Here is a 17,238-nt window from a genome sequence, read left to right as displayed (position 1 = left end):
GCGCGGAAAATGTCGGAGAAGAGCTTTTATCAGATTTGCCCCCTTGCGCCATGAGGTTTGGGTCTGAGATCGGCACCGGAGGTTGCCGCTATGAGTGTTGTCGCCGTTCGGATGTTAGAGGGCCAGGCGAGCTCCATTCTGCAAGTCATGAATTCTAGCGTACCATGTACTGACAGTTTGTTATGATGCTCCAGGCGAATTCTGGCAGATTATCCGACACAAAGTCTTCCTCGTATGACACAGGAAGGAAGCATCCTTTTAGAATTACAGAATAGCGCTGAGGTGTCTAGCTATCAACATTAGAAACAGATTGATTTTTGGATTTTCTCCAACACCTCCCGGTCTGTTGGATACATAACATCGTAGGGAGGTACCTTCTCAAAAAGACTCGCGGTATGTGAATAAACAATCATCTCGCTTCTCAGTTTTATCATGTCAAACCTGGAAATAAGGATAAATTTGCTCTTTTCAATTCAAGAGAACCGGATGTAGTAAGTCTCTTTAGGTAAATTGCATACTTCATGGGCGACCAACCACCTCAGTGGCGCTGTTGTGTGGCAATGCTTCTTGCCTATTGCATTGTCGGTGGTGCAAAGACTCAGCATCCACCAGCAGCTTAGCTCTATCCAGGTCCAGAGTTTGTATGTTAGAAAAGAAGAACAATTTTCACCACGATGCCAAACTCAAGTATACTGCAGCGCGCTTGTATGAATATCGAAAGATCTATCTCGAACCATCAATGACATTAAGAAAGTAGGAAACCTCTAAAGGTGATGACTAAACGGTACAACTCCTCAGTTCATGCCCAGGAAGATAGGAAGAAATGCGGCGGAGCAAATCTGGATAGCGAGCGGGATGATGGCAATAGTAGCAGTCGAGTACTCGCCGGGCTTGATATCCCAGCCCCATGGCGCACCAACTGCAAAATATATCATAGCTGCCCAATTCAACAGTTAGCCAGGGGATTTCGCTTGGGAGATGCGGATACCCGTGTGAACATACCAGCAGTAATCACCAGGCAGATAGCCCAGGTCCATTTGAACTTCTGCACCATCTTATCCAGTCCGATGAAGAAACCGGATGGGCCAGGTTCTTTTGCGGTAGAGGCCCACTCAATATTGATGCTGAAGGCATGGCACAGAATAGCTTTGGCACAGTTGAGACTGATGCCACCAAAGTAGATGATGAAGAAAGGAAGCCACTTCACGGAGTTTACCAGGGCCCACCAAAATGCCTCTTCCTTGAGCTGGTGGCGGACCATACTGAAAGCCACGGAGGCGAGACCGCTGAAGACAACAATTAGAGATACCCAAATACTCCAAGACTGCAGGTAAAGGTGGTCCAGATCGGAGTTGAAGAGGCCGACGATTACATAGTTGACCGTAGCAAGGAACATCCCCGAGGCGATGGCATAGTCTATGAGACGTTAGACTCCTGAATGGACCGCAGAAATTTTCAACTCTCACAAGTAAAGATATACGCAATGATGGTGATCTTGCTGGTGACAGGCACGCTGCTCCACAGGAAACGTAGGAAGAGTCTAGTCACCGGCCCTCGGTAGGGCCATTTGTACCTATTCTAAATGTTAGGCAAGGATGAAATATTCCATCATGCGCCAATAGAAACTCACAATGGATGGAAAATGAGCTCGTTGCAGCCGTACGCATACTTCTCCCAACGCGTCAACTCATCGTACAGTGTGAGTGACACTCCTTCTTTGAAGCCCCCATTATGGTATGTGGCCAGACGAACAACCATCCCCTGCATTTGCAGCCGAAGGCTAATGTCAAAATCCTCAGAAACATGTGCATCGGACCACCATTTTGGCTGGCCGTCAGACTCGTCGACGACTCCAATGCTTTGCAAGGCCTTCCACCGGAGGAATGCGTTGTGACCGACAAAAGGTGCGACATCGCCGGAGCCAACACCATACTTGATGGCAGTGTAAATGACATTAGTAAAATATGTGACTTGTGTGATGTCAGCGAGATGATAAAGATTGGAGATTGTTTGAGATAAGACTCACTCCCGTTCTCGAACAGGTTATGGACGACCTGCATGACACCAGAGCCATGCTGGAGAATTGCAACCTCGGGGCTCTCATGCATCTCCAGAGCTCCATACAACAGACAGTCAACGGGAACTCGGGTATCACAATCAATCCTATCCAATTTCAATGCCTTTTAATCACGATTTGAGGGGGACAGGACATACAGCAAGATTATTTCCCCGATGCGGATATTGCCCTCGGCCCCTTCGTAATGTTAGTCGTCGGAATCAATGCATATAGAGGTAGACTGACAAGTTTTTCCTTCGTCTTGAGCCAAAATATTGGCCAGAGCCTGTTGATAGAGTTGATCATCATCCTCAACGGTGAGATCCTCGAGGCCACAGCCCCGGCGCTGAGCCTCCAATTGAGAAAGACTTGCGAGCTCGTCCTCAACCCTGTTGGAGAAGGCCAAACCATAGTTCATGTTGCTAGCCTTCTTGAACTTACCCTTTCGTTCGAAACCAATTCTATTAGCGATAGCCTGGGAACTGGAGGGATCCTCTTCCTTTTCAGATTCGGGGTTGTCGGCAACAGGCTTGGACTTCCGGAACCAGTTAAAGCGGCCCCTGTCCTTCTTCTTTTGCTGCTGGGTGGTTTTTCGGTTTGGCAGACGAGCTGTGTATCCAATTCCATTTTCGCGATAGTACTGCTTGCGGGCTTCTGCGAGCTCGGGCGGGATGCACTGCATACCGTCGTCGTTAATGAAAACTGAAGCAGTACCTCCTTGGTCTTCGTAATACTGAACCGCAGCGAGAACGCTCATCATGGTCGGCACGATGACACTAAGGGAGTTGTCAGCCAAGTCTTCTTGTAACTAAGATTGCTGCCATACCCCTTAAGACCCTCCTTATAGACCGGCATCTGGATGGTGACATGAGGAAGCTCGTAATCGCGGTGGACCTTCGGGTTTGGCTTCACAGCTACAGTAAAGTTAGATCTCTCGAGCGACTCATGTGTGTCCGAATGAAACACACCTGAATGGTACTTCGAGTTCTTCAAGCAGAATCCCGCTGGAAGGAGGAGCTGAAAGATGCTGCTGACCAGGACAATAAAGAAGAACTGGAGATTTGTTAATAAGGATAGTGACAGCGAAGGAATCGATATCCTACCAGTGAAAACAGAGCCAGTGGCGGGATTGTAACAACCTAGATTGCGTGAGAGACTGGAGAATTAGCGGGAAATGACTTGATATTTACCAGAGCAAAGCGAGTGTAGCTTCCATCCCAAGCAAACTCATTAAGCAGCTACAATTCAACATTAGATCGTGTCGGTCTCGAACATTGAGGAGACATCCACACTTACCCGAGATATTCCAAGACACTGCGTGATGATCACAAGCATAACTGCAATGCTGATCTTGATTGTGTGCACTCGCAGCACAGGCCGCGGAGCCACATTGCCCTCCAGGTCAACGCCATCTTCCTCTTCTCCTTCTTCCAATGCGACAGCCTTGCTGTATATCGCTTCCTTTTCGTTCAGGGCGCCGCGGACTAGGACGGACGAGTTCGTGCTATGGGGCTGGGTCGACATTCGCGCATCAGCGAGTGGAAAGTCTGATGGAGAGGAACGTCCGGAGATTCGCGGAGTCGTGGAGGTCGAGATCCTGGCGCCCTGCCGTTGATAGAGAGATTAGTCCTCAACTCTAATTCAAGCTCCCGGATCAATAATAACTCACCTTCCTGCCGAGCTGTTTCTCGACATCGAAAGCCACGTTCAGAATCGCATTCGCGTCGTGGGACCACACGAGGACCACTCTCTCTTGCATGACAATGCACGCTCTAGCGAAGTGAACAAGTCCCGATGTCACATCGTCCAAGCGGGAAACGACAGGAATGCGAGCACTGGTGCTCTCGACAATCAAACTCTTTTGTCCCGGTACAATAGACTCGATTATCGTGCTGGTAAACCTTGACGACATGGCAATTGCTGCTGTCTCACCGAGTCGCATAATGGCGCCCGCTAAAGAAGGACTGACATTATACGGAAAGAAGGAATATTCGTCGTCAGGGAGCCGGACGGCGATGCACGCCGTCGACCAGGTCCCGGGACCGTTCTCGACGTCGCCCTCGTCAAACCATCCAAGGAGCGTTGCTCTCCGAGCGAGATATCTCGCCATCTATAGAATGTGTCAGCATCGTCATCTGGTACATTGATTGAGAACCTCATCGTACCGAGCTCGGATCTTCCCTTTCGCCCGACTCAGAGATCAGCGAGTGCGCGACTGAGGGAGGTCCCATCCGACGCGCTCTGCCAGAGCTTCCAACATCCATCACTGGTGGTGTGGGTACATGCACCATTTCGGAGGTGTCGAGACGGGGCGTGGGAGATCGGGAAGACAGATACGCGTTCTCTAGCACGTCACGCTCGGCTTGACTGCCCGATGAAGGAAGAGGCCATACAGCTGACTTGACCACCTCTGTCGACATGATCTCTATGGAATGAGTGTCCATTGCTCTTCCTGAGAGAGTGAGAGATGGAAGCTAAAGAATATTCCCAGCAGGAACAGGTCCAAAGTGGAACCGCTGTGTCTGCAACTCTTTTTCGCTCTGGGGTCCTCCAGGATTAAAACAAACTCCTGGGCTTTAAGATCTATCTCGCATCCGGAGCGGATAAGCGAGGCACAGAAAAGAAGTGATTTCGGTCTAGACTCTACAGTTCAGCATCGCGAAGGCGGCAAAAGAGCGGCCATCGCCGGGGAGAGCGGACTTGGAATACGACAGGTGAGCCAATCGACACGACAAGCGCTATTGAAAGTGGCACAGACAACAACAGCTGTGGTGGTGCCAGGGTGTTCATGGAATTGTTCACAATACCCGAAACAAAGCTCCCATAGTCCAATGCTGGCGTGGCGTAGGGCTCGCTCGGCCGGAGCCTGAACGAATGCAGCATTCGCGTTCGATATCAGAATGTGCAGACTCCGGTCACGCCGACTATTAGCGTGGGGGAAAAAAGGGACGCTATTTTAGGGCGGATTTGCTGTCAAAGACGTTCAGCAGGGCCAGATGGTTCCTTGGGGGCGCATCGATTGCAGGCAAGTCGACGCGAGCAACCCCTGCGCCCCCAGCAGTTTCCACTGGCTCAAGCGTCCACCCCCAATCAGGCCATGTTGAGGCGAAGACAATACGACGTGATTGGCAGCTCGGAAAGATCCGTTCACGATCGGCAGGTTATGCTCTGTCGCCGCGAGAGCTCAATAACCTAAATTTCCTTGGGAACTTGGCAGCCATCACCAAAGTCACATCTACAAACTAAATGCATCGACAAAAATACGAATGCATCAGAGGCAAATAACACACTGGTATCCTCGACAGCACGGTCTCCGCCGGTCAATCGTGCGTGAGACACCATTATAGAGCCACTCGTAATTCGTGTCGATTCCCAAGAGGAACCGCCGAAGTGTGGCTTTGACAAACATTTCGTTGACGAACAGCGCCGTCTTAGCGCTATCAAGAACATAGCCAATCAGAGACTTTTGATTGGATTTCTCCCCTCAGATACGGTATGCATCAGCCTTCGTGGCAGTGACACATAGGAGACACCCATGGAGAAAGATAGCAGACGAGGCGTTGGGGAGATATCCAAGGCTTGCTGAACTATACACAATCGCTGGATAAGATGTGTCACGAATCAATCCCAATCGCATACCCAGGCCGAAATCCAGATGGGGCAATGCTCCAAAAGGCTGCCAGCGCTTACCAGGAATGGTATGGCCTCGCGTGTGTTTGCCAAAGACGCCGTGTCGAGCTCTGACATCTCTCCGACGGCGAGGGAGGTTCCTCCGCGAAGCGCTCTGGCTTGCGGTGAACCTATCTAAGGATGTGAGCTATGGCTTGGCTGATGCAGCAGTGCCCTGATGAAAGGCTTCTTGTTATGCTGAGGCGCAAATAAAGGCGACTGGATGCTGTTGAATACCAAGGGGGTCTTCAGGCCTCCCGGTGCGAAGATTCCGGTTTCATTGTCTGTATTGGATATCCCTACCATGTCACTGGGTACTATTTATGGAATTACATCTTCTCCCGTGAGAAGAATGAAGCACTATAGAGAAAGAAGCTAAGATTGTTGAGGTTGTGGATTTATTTGAAATCGTGTTGGAGGATTTGCTGAAGAACCTTTTGGTAGAAATGATTAAGATAGATCTGTTCCTGTTCAGCCATATCTACAAAATAATGAGCTCAAAGTAACAGTATAGAACCAAAGAAGAACACATCTAGCAAGGATCCTCCTGCCACATTTTCACCGACTTGATGATCATGCTGCGCGACTCGGTAGTTCCCCAGCTGGGCAACCAGGAGCTCTGTCCCAGATAAAAGTCCCTGGCAGAGGTTTTGCTATCATCGACCCACGGCTTGCCACCAGATCCATCCCTGACGTTCCACCTGCGGTTAGCTGAAAATCCAGGAGAATGTGCGAAGGAGACTTACGGAAACCAGCCATTAGTGCCACCCACAGCCACATTGAGAATGAGATAGAAAGACTGGTCAAAAGGCGTGTTGTCCCGCCCAGTCTGGCTCCACGGGTCGGTGGGCACCGTGCCATTCACGGACATATCCGCGAACTTGCCATAGGTCCACATGTTCTTATTTTTCTTGAAGTTAAAGTAAAGGACTTGCTGCAAACAGGGTCAGAGATATCAGGTCATAGATTTTGCGGCAGAGACGCACCCGAAGTCGACCGTCAAGCCAAGTAAACATGTAGTCTTCAGACCACTCCAAGCCAAACGTGTGGTACCCCTCACCATACTTGGTTCGCTTCGCGCCCCATTCGCCCGTGCTTTTCTCGTAGGCATCGTCCAGATACGATGTGCCCCAATGCAGGGAAGAGCTGACGATGTTATCTCCAAGCGGATAGGTCTCTGCGTCGTTGCCGTGACTTTCAGCAATGTCGATTTCACCACTCCTAGGCCATGCGCCGTAAACCGAGTCCTCAGGCATCATCCTACTATCAGTCAGGTGCTGTATCATCCAATCCGGAGTGGATCACAAACCAAATTGCGGGCCATAGCCAGTCACCCTTTGCGAGCTTAGCCACCACCTCGACGCGACCATATTTGATGGACTTTTTGCCTTGAGTGGTGAGACGAGCGGATCGAACCGGGTTGATAATTTTACCCGAAGTACTGTTGCTTCGAATGGCGCAGTTGGAATTGGTGGTCTGTTCATCGGAGGTCCGCTGGGTCGTGGAGGTACATGTCCCATCCGCAGTCAGATTCAGCGTGTACCTGTATGCATTTAGCAATTCCAATCTGGATTAAAAGCAAAGAATAACTCTAACTCCTACCCATTCCACAGCTGCGCCGCGGTGATATTTGTCGTTTCAAGTGTCAATGTCGGGACGATGTGTAGTCCCTCCGCATCCACATAAGAGTTTGTCGGGTCGTCAGTGGTCCAGTCGAAAGAGCCCGTTCTGGTATATCAATCAGTTCAAGCTCCAGAATAGTAAAAGCCGGTGATATCAACTCCTCACCCGTAACCACCGAGCTGGACTTCGTGATTCCAGACCCTGGTGTCGAGTGTTTTGAAATCCTCATCGAGGATGAGGCAGTACTAAAGGGCCGTGTCAGTGACAATCATATGGGCCGAGTGCTGGCGAATTCACCTCATGCTGGGGAACATCTGTATACGCATGCCAGCAGATATAACCAGAAATAGCTTGGGAAAGGCGTTAGAAGCTGCGTTTCTGGGGGGCTACCATGCGTTTCTTTTTCCTTACCAAGCGCAATCACCACACATGTATAGAAAATAATAGTGTCCCAATTTGGGCTTCTCTTTGTGTCATGCAGCCACGGCTTCTCAAATTCTCCAATCAAACGGGAAGTTTGGAAGCGTCGTCGATGACGAGCAGCTGGTGCTAGCTACAGTGTTAAAAGAATTGAATTGACAGACCACCTTCGAGAGAAAAAGAGAAGCATACCTTGCGGCTCTGCTTCAACGGCGGATTCAGGTCGACGTGAACGAATGGAGCCAATTGGAGATGCCAATGGGGGTGTCGCAAAGGGGTTTTGAGCAGCGTGGGGAACACGAAAGGGCTCGGAGGCCTTGGTTGAATCCATGACGATTTGTATAACGCTATTCACACGACCACGAAGTCCAGACCGTGCTCGACGACCAGCTTTCAGACATATATTCTGGCGGCCACATTATAAGAAAGGGCGTGTTGCTGTCTCTCGCCTCTACGCCACCTTTCTGGGTCATCGTGCTCTGCCAAATCCAGCGCTTATCGGCAGCTGCCTCCCAATGCATGATACCGGGCGAACCCCTGCTCTGCTATCCTGAAATCGGGATATCTAGAGCGAGCCGATAAACCAGAAAGGTGCAGGGGAAGCGGAGGCAGACCGCATGGCGTGTTCGGGGTACTCGAAGCGAGAGACAGCTGTCGCCGAACCACTAGTGGGTTCTAGACCCTTGGTTGGAGCGAAAAGCGCCAAACTAGCATGACTAGCAACCTGCGACTTGTCGAGTGCTGGCGTCGGTTCGTGCGGGTTTGGGTTCGGAAACGGGCCGCGATTGGCCGGGAGCGTTCCGACATGCCCAGCGGTTTTTTCCTATTTCTCCCCCATCTCACAGCGCAAATCTACAACAGCCGGTAAATGAGACTTGGAAATTTGAGACGAGGCCAGGACAACCGGATCCCTTTGTCGGCATCGCCGATTGTGGGAAGACAGGAACGCCGCCCACAGCCCACATAGCCTTTGATTTCAGCTGGCCTTGCTGGAAAGAGAACATCATTCACCTTGTGGCTTGGGAAATACTTGGGTGTCTCGCCATGACGAATTCACGATAGGTTCGCTCTATAGCTGCCGCAGAGAGGTATACCAGCGCTCGTGAGACGTGCCACACCTACTGGCGCTTCCCCAGTCTATAGCCAACTGCGTGAAGCGTTCGCAGACTTGACTTGGGCTCACTGTTCAGAGAATTGAGCGATGCAATGAATGTCCTGTGGTGTCGCAGGAGCTTATCGAGTGCCGGATATTGGTCTGATGACGAGAGAGAAGTAGAGAATAAACCTACGGACTGGGGCCACACCATGCGGTGGATCTGCCTCACATCCAAGGTGTCCGTCATCAATGTCATGACTGAAAGGCAGCACTCCCGGCCTCTGTCAAGAACCGAAAAATGTTCAAGGCTGCATGGCCCTGCTGATTTACCTAGGTACCATCAATCTCCGATTGACTGATGAGCAGTCAGCAAGCATGCTGTCGGCACTTGCTCATCGCGGCTAGCTGGAAGAGCTAGGGCTGTTCCTTTGACAGAACCCTACACTGCACGTTGACAAGGGCCAGCCGGCTTGCAAGACGAAAGGCTTCACCCATGCCAGCATGAAGTATAAATCACCGTACTTCTGCGGCGCCATCATCATGAACACCACAACAGCGACGCCTTCACTGCGAGGTCTCCTGTTCGATCCATCGCAGTGAGACCTGTCCCACTCGCTCAGCCTGTCCGTGGTGGTGTCCATGTGACACAGTTTCGGGCATTACTCCAATTGGGCCCTGGCCCGCCCTACAATGCGGTCAAAAACACAGTAGAGCAGTGCCGGGGTAACAGAAGAACGGGGATATCGATGTTGGTCAGGAGTGTAGAGTATGGTATCCAGTGCTTCTGTGGCAGCGACATTGAATAAGTGACCATGACCCTACTGCAACTTCTGGCCGTGGAAGCACGTATGCCGGTGTCTCTGCTGAGATCTGCAGTGGCGCGAAGGCTCTGGGAATGTACTCCTTGTTTGAGAAGGGGGTCAGGGGAACGGATTTTGACCCTGGCCAATGCAATGTTGGGGCATGCGATGGAGATCTATATGACCGAGAGTGCCTGTGACATCTGACATTTGTTCAAGTATGACAACTTGGTCTCCAAGCACACGCACAATCGTCCCGCCCTTCTGAACGTCTTGGAGATAGGAAGAGGAATGATAAATGCGACTGGGCCACGCCGCCATCGATCGTTGCTAGACCGCGTTAGCCCCAACCCAGCAACGCCCGCTGATTGGCTCGTGTGGCCCGCGCCCTGACAGCCAATCGGCGGGCACGTGCGCCAGGCCTTAGTCTCGAGCAACGCGAGGAAAGAGCGATGGGGAACAAGGCAGGAACTGGTGCGAGCGGAGGATATGAGGAAGGCGCGACTCCCGAGAAGCCCCTCCGGCTCCCCGTTTGCTCGTGCTCGTCGCCCCCTCCTCATCCCGGCCTTTTGTCCTGCATCCTCTCGCACGGCGCAGACGGTTGAATCTCCTCCGCACTATACGCTCTTCCTCGCAGCCAATGGACGTCGAAGCTTCCGCGGGCACACTCGTCGCTGCAGGGGCCACGGATAAAACCAAGTCTCCGAGCAACCCGTCCCTGGTCGAGCAGCGGTCAATTCAGCATGGAGAGAATGACCTGCTGGGCGGCGAGAAGGTGGACGAGGTGTTGGCGGCGAAGATGATCCTGATCAACGACGTGAGTGCTGCTGAATGAGTGATCCCCAGGCTTGGAAGCTTTCTTCTTTCTTCGGATGGAATGGGACGACCTAAACCGTGGCACAATACGCATTTTAGACTATCGATGAGATCGGGTTTACACCGCATCACTGGAAGCTCTTCTGTCTCAATGGCTTCGGTTATGCCGTCGACTCGCTCATCCTCTTGATCCAATCAATTATCTCGGCCAGTGCCATCAAGGAGTTTCACCCAGGCTACTCGACAGGACTGACCATTGCGGTGTATGTGGGTATGCTGGTCGGTGCCATCTTCTGGGGTTTCTCTGCCGACATCATTGGCCGTCGTTTTGCCTTCAACGTATCCCTGTTCGTTTCCTCCGTCTTCACTATTGTTGCAGGAGCTTCACCATCATGGATTGCCCTGGGCTTGTTTGTCTGCTTGAGTGCCTTTGGTGCGGGAGGAAACTTGGTCCTCGATACCACGGTCTTTCTGGAGTATCTGCCGAGCAAGAACCAGTGGCTGTTGACCCTCATGGCGGCCTGGTGGGGTAAGAAATATCCCCAATGTGGCAGTGGAAAAGCCGGTCTGAATCATTTATCATCTAGGTCTCGGTCAGCTGATCGCCGGTCTCTTTGCCTGGGCCTTTCTTCCGAACTACTCATGCAGTGACGCGAGCAATTGCACGCGCGAGAATAACCCCGGATGGCGCTACGTTTGGTATACATCTGGCGCGTTTGTGTTTGTCCTCTCGATCCTCCGAGTGACCATCATTCGATTGGAGGAGACACCTAAATTCCTCATCGCCGAGGGCAAAGACGAGGATGCAGTTCGGGTGCTAAGCATGATTGCCACTAAATACCATCGGCCATGTAGTCTGACTACGGAACGCTTGCAGGCCTGCGGGACCACCTCGACACGCGAAACCACGTCAGTCGGGCTGTCCCAACGATTGATCTCTCCGAAGGAGGTGGCTTTCCACTTCAAGGGCCTTTATGCGACACGGAAGATGGGTCTGTCGACGAGCCTGGTCTGGTTCTCATGGTTGCTGATTGGTCTTGCCTACCCGCTGTACAATGTGTTTCTACCCTCGTACCTCGCCTCGCGGGGCGCCAGTTTCGGCCAGTCGAGTGAGTACATCACCTGGCGCAACTATGCGATCAACAACACTTGCAGTATCTTCGGCCCAGTCCTGGCAGGCTTCATGTGCCGCTCGCGCTTGTTCTGGGGCCGTCGTGGCACCATGGTTGTCGGCGCAATGATAACCATGATTTTCTTCTTTTGCTATACCCAAGTGCGCACCGCTGCTCAGAATCTCGGCTTTACGTGTGCCATCTCCTTCTGTCTGAACATTTACTACGGCACACTCTACGCGTATACTCCAGAGGTCAGATTCCCAGGCTCGTTCGGTCAATGTTCGTGCTGCCAATACTGACAGTCAAGCAGGTCTTCCCCTCGGGCCACCGTGGCACCGGCAACGGAGTCGCGATTGGACTCAATCGGATCATGGGTATTGTCAGTGCAGTGGTGGGAGAGGCTGCTAATGTAAGTGCTGGAAATACCTATTGGATGGGTCTTGCATGTATGACACTAGTACTAACTGTGCGATCAGACCAACACGCCAGTCCCGATCTTTATCTGCGCCGCGCTCTATATTGTGATGGCAATTGTCGCTGCAGGCTTGCCATTCGAGCCGTACGGCCGGCGCAGCAGCTGATCTACTTCGGCACAATTTCAGTTTATAAACGCGTTCGCTATTAGGGGGTAGCGATACTGAGTCGCGAGATTATAATCCAAGCTCAGTGATCTTGTGGATCCATGCAACTTGCGGTGCCGGTGAGTGATGATTCCCGTCGGGGACTGGGCAGAGAACAAATGCCCGACAGTCTTTGATAGTGTTCAAGCCTCACGGTTCTACATTGGCAAGTCTTTGATCAACATTTACTGCTTTCATCTCTACAATATCTGAGGGTAATCACTGTAGCTATCGATGGGTTCAGAGGATTGCCACTTACGGTCAGAGACCACAAATAAGGCAATATACTACAATTGAGTTGATCTTCTACTCTGGTATTCATTCTCATCCTCCGCAAGCATTTCCTATGCACTTTGCTACTCTAGAGAGGCTAGCCGTGTTCTTTGTGTAAGAGACCATTGTCGCCGAAGCCCCCCCCCCGCAAGATAAGCACTTAGCGCGTGTGGGCCACCGGATCTCTGGCGGGGCCCGGATCGCAGCATCCTCCAACGTCGGTGTTCGTGTCCATCCGGGGGATCAAACCTCCAAATGACTCCCCACAAGAGGTTCAAGGGCACCGCATGTGTGGAATGCCGGCAGCAGAAGGTGAGAGAACCGAGAGCACACACCCCTCCTGCTCATCGATCCTAACCGTCCCAAACAGCTCCGCTGCGATGCGCCGCTTCATCCCTCGAATGGGTGCTCACGATGTCGGAAAATTGGAATTGACTGCGAGATGTCGGACACATTCCATCGAAAACCGAGGAAGACGTGCTGTGCCCTTCAAGTCCGCTGCTCTATCCGAGTGTACGAGCTGACCAGTCTGCAGAAAGGCTCAGATGCAGCGAGAAATTGACGAGCTGCGACGCCAGGCTGAGAGATCATCGTACAACCTGACTGATAGAAATGCGTCTTCGACCTTTGTCCCACCTCCTCATAGTCAAGATGTACTCGACGGCCACGTACATACTGTTCTGTCACCTCGCTCAAATGCGGCCACCTTGCCCCAAAGCCTGGATGGAATTTCATTTGAGCCACGGAAGATCGATGACTGCTTCTCTTTGTACGCTCTTGATTCTGTTTGCTAATTTCTCGATTCATTCTCCTCCGCGGAAATTGCTAACAACTTGGTGTGAGTGCCGGAAAAGGTTTTTTCAGCACTACTTTCCCTCTCTCCCGATCCTTGAGCCAGATGAAAAAGACCCCAATTGGTACCACGAGCACTGCCCTCTTCTCTTCTGGGCGATTATCGCTACTGGGTCGCGGAAATATTATCAGGATCCAACCATTCTAGAAGGTCTCACGCCGCGCGTCACCTCTCTGGTGATACCGTCCATGGCAAATCCCCACAGGCACATTCCGGTCATCCAGAGCCTCCTTCTCCTCTGCACGTGGCCATTTCCGATGGATACCGTGATGGCCGATATGTCACCGTCCTGGGCTGGACTTGCTATGCAATTGGCCATGCAAAATGGCCTCCATTTCTTCAAGAAGAAGCAGGACTTCACAACGCAGATCGCGCCTAACCCGGTAGATATTGGGTTCCGTGCACGACTATGGTCGTACTGCAAAGTCGTTTTCCAAATGTAGGCTGATCCCTTGGTAGCCATGGTCCTTGCTAACTAGAGATAGGACTAATATTTGCAATGGCCTACAGCCACTCTCCATCACCGACAGCTTTGAGTGTCCGACGTCGCAGCCACAAGACTTCATCCGTATTTGTGGTCCCCATGTCTTTTGGTCCCAAAAGCTCCTAGGAGCTTTGGCAGAAGCCATCTCTACTTTGATGAACAAGGTCTATCCTGCCGATAACGGCTCTCTTTCTTTTATTGTCGATGCCTTCGACGACAAAGTTCTCGAAATCAGTTGGCAAGGAGACACATACCTCGGTGGGGAGCTCACCAAGCCCACCACTGCATCCAAGAAGAAATTTTACTAAGATTCACTAGATAAAATGATGATCCTCGGTGCGCGTCTTCATATCCGCGCATTCCACTTTTTCGAACATGATAAATTTCAGTCCTACCCCCGATTGGTCATGGAAGTTCATCGCCTCGCCTGCTCCTTCATCGAAAGGGTTACCATGGCAGACCAGACAGATGATTACGCGATGTACAGCTCCGAGTATATCTACCGGACTCTAAATGTGGCTGCTTGCACCATCCTCCGCATCGCATGGAGCAGCCTCCAGCGAAAGGTCGATCGCGAGGCCGGCGAGCGCGCCTACTTTTCCTGCATCCAGATTCTCAAGCGCCGCATGATTCGCAACAACGATCTTAATGGACGCACAGCCGAAATCCTCACGCAACTCTGGCGCAATCCGCACACCTTCAAGCGAAAGGATGCAACCCACAACAGTCTTGCTGTGCGAATTCGAACGCGTGGTGTAAGCTGATCTCCCCCTGGCACAACCACTGGTCCGCTAATCTTCTTGGGTTAGTCAATTGGCATTTTCTACGACTGCTTCTGGTGTTGGCAGCGCGAGTTCAATGGTCAGACAGACCCATATTTTGACTCTATGGACGATGCCGCGACAAGGCCATCGGGTGAGCCTATTGCCGGTATGCCCGTTGAGTCTGTGGCTGATGATCCGATGGAGTCGGCCGCTCTCGGCGACGATGAGCAATTGCTTCCGCTACTGGAGAATTATTTTTTCCCGGACGAAAGTTGCTTCCTGGCGGACATCCACAATTCGGCTGCTCCCTAGGCCTAATAGCTTTAGCCAGGGATCAGTTCTATTCCATAGTCTACTGGGGTCAATGTGCAGTCGTTGTATATTCGCATCGATGTACGCTAATATCATTCTCGAAAGGAAACCTCACTGTCGCGCGATCACGATCAGCAATGCCGAGTTCTCGGACAGATGTGGGGAACGGCCATATCGACGCGCCGAATACTCGGAGTTGATCAGCGTCTCTGTGACTTCGCGACCGGCACCGGATTCCGTGTTGACTTGGAAACGTCGACTTCCTTCGATTATGATTATTAATGGCCGATTTTCTCCATGAAAGGAGAACGAGCGATGGAATCCAGAAACGTATAAATGATAATTACCTCGCAAGCCTCGGTGTTGAATAAAATCGTCCATTCGTTGCAAATCAGCTCTCTACAACCTCGCCATGCTCGAATTACTCATCCATCGCGGTCCCAAAACCGAGCTCGTCGATTCTCCTTTCCCAGTTCCCAATGACGACCAGGTCGTAATCAAGGTGGTAGTTTCCGGGAGCAATCCCAAGGATTGGAAGCGGCCCGAATGGTTTGACGTGCACATCAATCAGGGCGACGACATTGCCGGCCTTGTGCATAGTGTAGGCAAGAATGTGACAGAATTCAAGGTACGCAGGACAGTCAGTGTGAGCCTATACGAGAAGAACGGGCGCTCACTGCTTTTCTTGCCAGCCTGGTGACCGTGTCGCCGCTTTTCATGAGATCATGACGCCCGGGGGCAGCTATGCTGAGTACGGGCTCGCGTGGGCGTACACGACCTTTCATATCCCAAAAGACATTTCTTTCGAAGGTGAGTTCTTGCTGATTCCTCTTGCTTCGCCTTCTAAATTCGCTGAAATCGTTCGTTGCCGAATAATGCGTGTGCTAACAGTCCTCTTCCCTCAGAAGCTGCAACGATCCCGTAAGTGCTGAAGAAGATCACCTGGGAAGTTGAACGGACCAGCTGACAATCCGAGACGACCAGTCTCGCCGGAATGACCGCAGCATTGGGTCTCTTCTCGCGACTCGTATTGCCAGACCCCTGGAAGGACAATCGCAAGCAGATCCCCGTTCTGATCTATGGGGGCGCCACGGCCGTCGGCTCCTTTGCGCTGAAATTCGCCACGCGAGCCAACATTCATCCGCTCATTGTGGTTGCTGGAGGTGGTGCATCCCATGTGGAGTCCCTGATTGACCGATCGAAAGGTGATACGATCGTCGACTACCGCCAGGAACCCGACGCCCTGGTTGAAGACATTCAAACGGCACTGCGAGAACGCGGATTGGCCCACTTATACCATGCCTTCGATACCGTGTGCGGGCGTGGGAGTGCCACCAATATTCTCCGCTTGGTTCATCCCAAGGGGAAGGCTGCGTTTGTGTTGCCGATCGAAGGCCAGTTGTCGGCTCCGCCTCCGCCGACTCTGGATGTTTCGGAAACGTCTGTCCGCAGTGTGCATGGGCAGCCGGGGGCTCGGCCGGGGGATCCGGATTTTGGTTTCGTATACTTTCGCTATCTCGGACGAGGTCTCGCTGAGAAATGGTTCCGTGGTCATCCATATCAGGTTCGAAACGATGGATTGGAGGGGGTCGAGGATGCCTTGAAGGATTTGAAAGAAGGAAAGGCCAGTGCAGCGAAATATGTTTTTCGGATCGCCGAGACCCCTGCCCTAAGTCGAGAGGGCAAAAGTGGGCAGTGAAGCGATTCGCATTCATTGTACAATCAACTCATACCGGGCTATTAGCTTAACAAAATAAATCATGTTTATTACTGCCTAACACTGTATGGGGCCATATAGGCCAGCTAGGAGATGCGGAAAGACTAGAATCATTATCAGCGCGGCGATGAAGTTGGAATCCCTTTGTAGCGGAGCAGGTCGGATCTACATTACTCAATGAAACAATCTTTTTCCACCAGGCAATTCATGTCGAGCACCTATCTAGCTCTTAGCTTCTCTTCTTTTGGTCTGTTCTTGCTTCTACTTCCAGCGTAGATCTTCGTCTTTCTGTTCATCACTGCGCATAGCGAGCCTCATTGGGAAGCAACTGCGTGGCGTTGTGTAACCGTGCGAGGACCTGCATATGCATCAGTACTATCTTGTTCCAGTTCACGATATACGGCGAAGCAAATGATATTTATCCAAGCCTTGGCTCTGCTAGTATTCGAAAAGAGTAATTCCATGAAAAGCTTCCATAATACAAATAGGTGTACTACCCAGAGCACACGGATTTTGTGTCGAGACTTTTACACGAAACGCTCAACTACTACAATAACCTCTTTGGTTACTTCGTGTTCGATCATATACACAGATTCAGTGGGATAATAGGTACCCAGGTA

At 51.6% G+C, this 17,238-nt stretch overlaps 5 protein-coding genes across 5 annotated transcripts; 3 read left to right on the top strand and 2 right to left on the bottom strand.

The window, feature by feature from the left end:
* Positions 1-794: 794 nt before the first annotated feature.
* On the bottom strand, positions 795-4,500 carry N7459_000120 (uncharacterized protein; the record flags this gene model as incomplete). The annotated part of the gene is made up of 14 exons (XM_056939305.1): positions 795-919; positions 1,003-1,416; positions 1,467-1,573; positions 1,631-1,970; positions 2,027-2,163; positions 2,215-2,254; positions 2,303-2,832; positions 2,883-2,970; positions 3,025-3,109; positions 3,160-3,195; positions 3,247-3,294; positions 3,353-3,661; positions 3,726-4,166; positions 4,222-4,500. The coding sequence occupies 14 exons, from the start codon at positions 4,498-4,500 to the stop codon at positions 795-797; spliced, it is 2,979 nt and encodes a 992-aa protein (XP_056803585.1).
* A 1,757-nt stretch (positions 4,501-6,257) lies between these two features.
* Positions 6,258-8,099, bottom strand: N7459_000119 (uncharacterized protein; the record flags this gene model as incomplete). The annotated part of the gene is made up of 9 exons (XM_056939304.1): positions 6,258-6,414; positions 6,472-6,659; positions 6,712-6,985; positions 7,035-7,268; positions 7,328-7,453; positions 7,514-7,593; positions 7,646-7,698; positions 7,760-7,897; positions 7,961-8,099. 9 exons carry the CDS (start codon positions 8,097-8,099, stop codon positions 6,258-6,260), a joined length of 1,389 nt encoding a protein of 462 aa, XP_056803584.1.
* A 2,205-nt stretch (positions 8,100-10,304) lies between these two features.
* On the top strand, positions 10,305-12,176 carry N7459_000118 (MFS transporter; the record flags this gene model as incomplete). Its single annotated transcript, XM_056939303.1, has 5 exons — positions 10,305-10,481; positions 10,580-11,009; positions 11,068-11,846; positions 11,906-12,004; positions 12,072-12,176. The coding sequence occupies 5 exons, from the start codon at positions 10,305-10,307 to the stop codon at positions 12,174-12,176; spliced, it is 1,590 nt and encodes a 529-aa protein (XP_056803583.1).
* Positions 12,177-12,743: 567 nt separating this feature from the next.
* Positions 12,744-14,901, top strand: N7459_000117 (Zn(II)2Cys6 transcription factor; the record flags this gene model as incomplete). Its single annotated transcript, XM_056939302.1, has 7 exons — positions 12,744-12,800; positions 12,859-12,965; positions 13,024-13,257; positions 13,343-13,780; positions 13,827-14,083; positions 14,144-14,580; positions 14,635-14,901. 7 exons carry the CDS (start codon positions 12,744-12,746, stop codon positions 14,899-14,901), a joined length of 1,797 nt encoding a protein of 598 aa, XP_056803582.1.
* A 412-nt stretch (positions 14,902-15,313) lies between these two features.
* N7459_000116 (zinc-binding alcohol dehydrogenase family protein) lies at positions 15,314-16,600 on the top strand (the record flags this gene model as incomplete). The annotated part of the gene is made up of 4 exons (XM_056939301.1): positions 15,314-15,529; positions 15,594-15,711; positions 15,807-15,822; positions 15,886-16,600. 4 exons carry the CDS (start codon positions 15,314-15,316, stop codon positions 16,598-16,600), a joined length of 1,065 nt encoding a protein of 354 aa, XP_056803581.1.
* Between the last annotated feature and the right edge of the window lie 638 nt (positions 16,601-17,238).

Source organism: Penicillium hispanicum (assembly GCF_028827665.1).
Source record: "Penicillium hispanicum strain IBT 35686 chromosome Unknown utg000001l_segment0_segment0, whole genome shotgun sequence".
NCBI classification, from domain to species: Eukaryota; Fungi; Ascomycota; class Eurotiomycetes; order Eurotiales; family Aspergillaceae; genus Penicillium; species Penicillium hispanicum.
The sequence above is the reverse complement of the archived record's forward strand: the minus strand, read 5'-3'. Positions and strand labels throughout refer to the sequence as shown.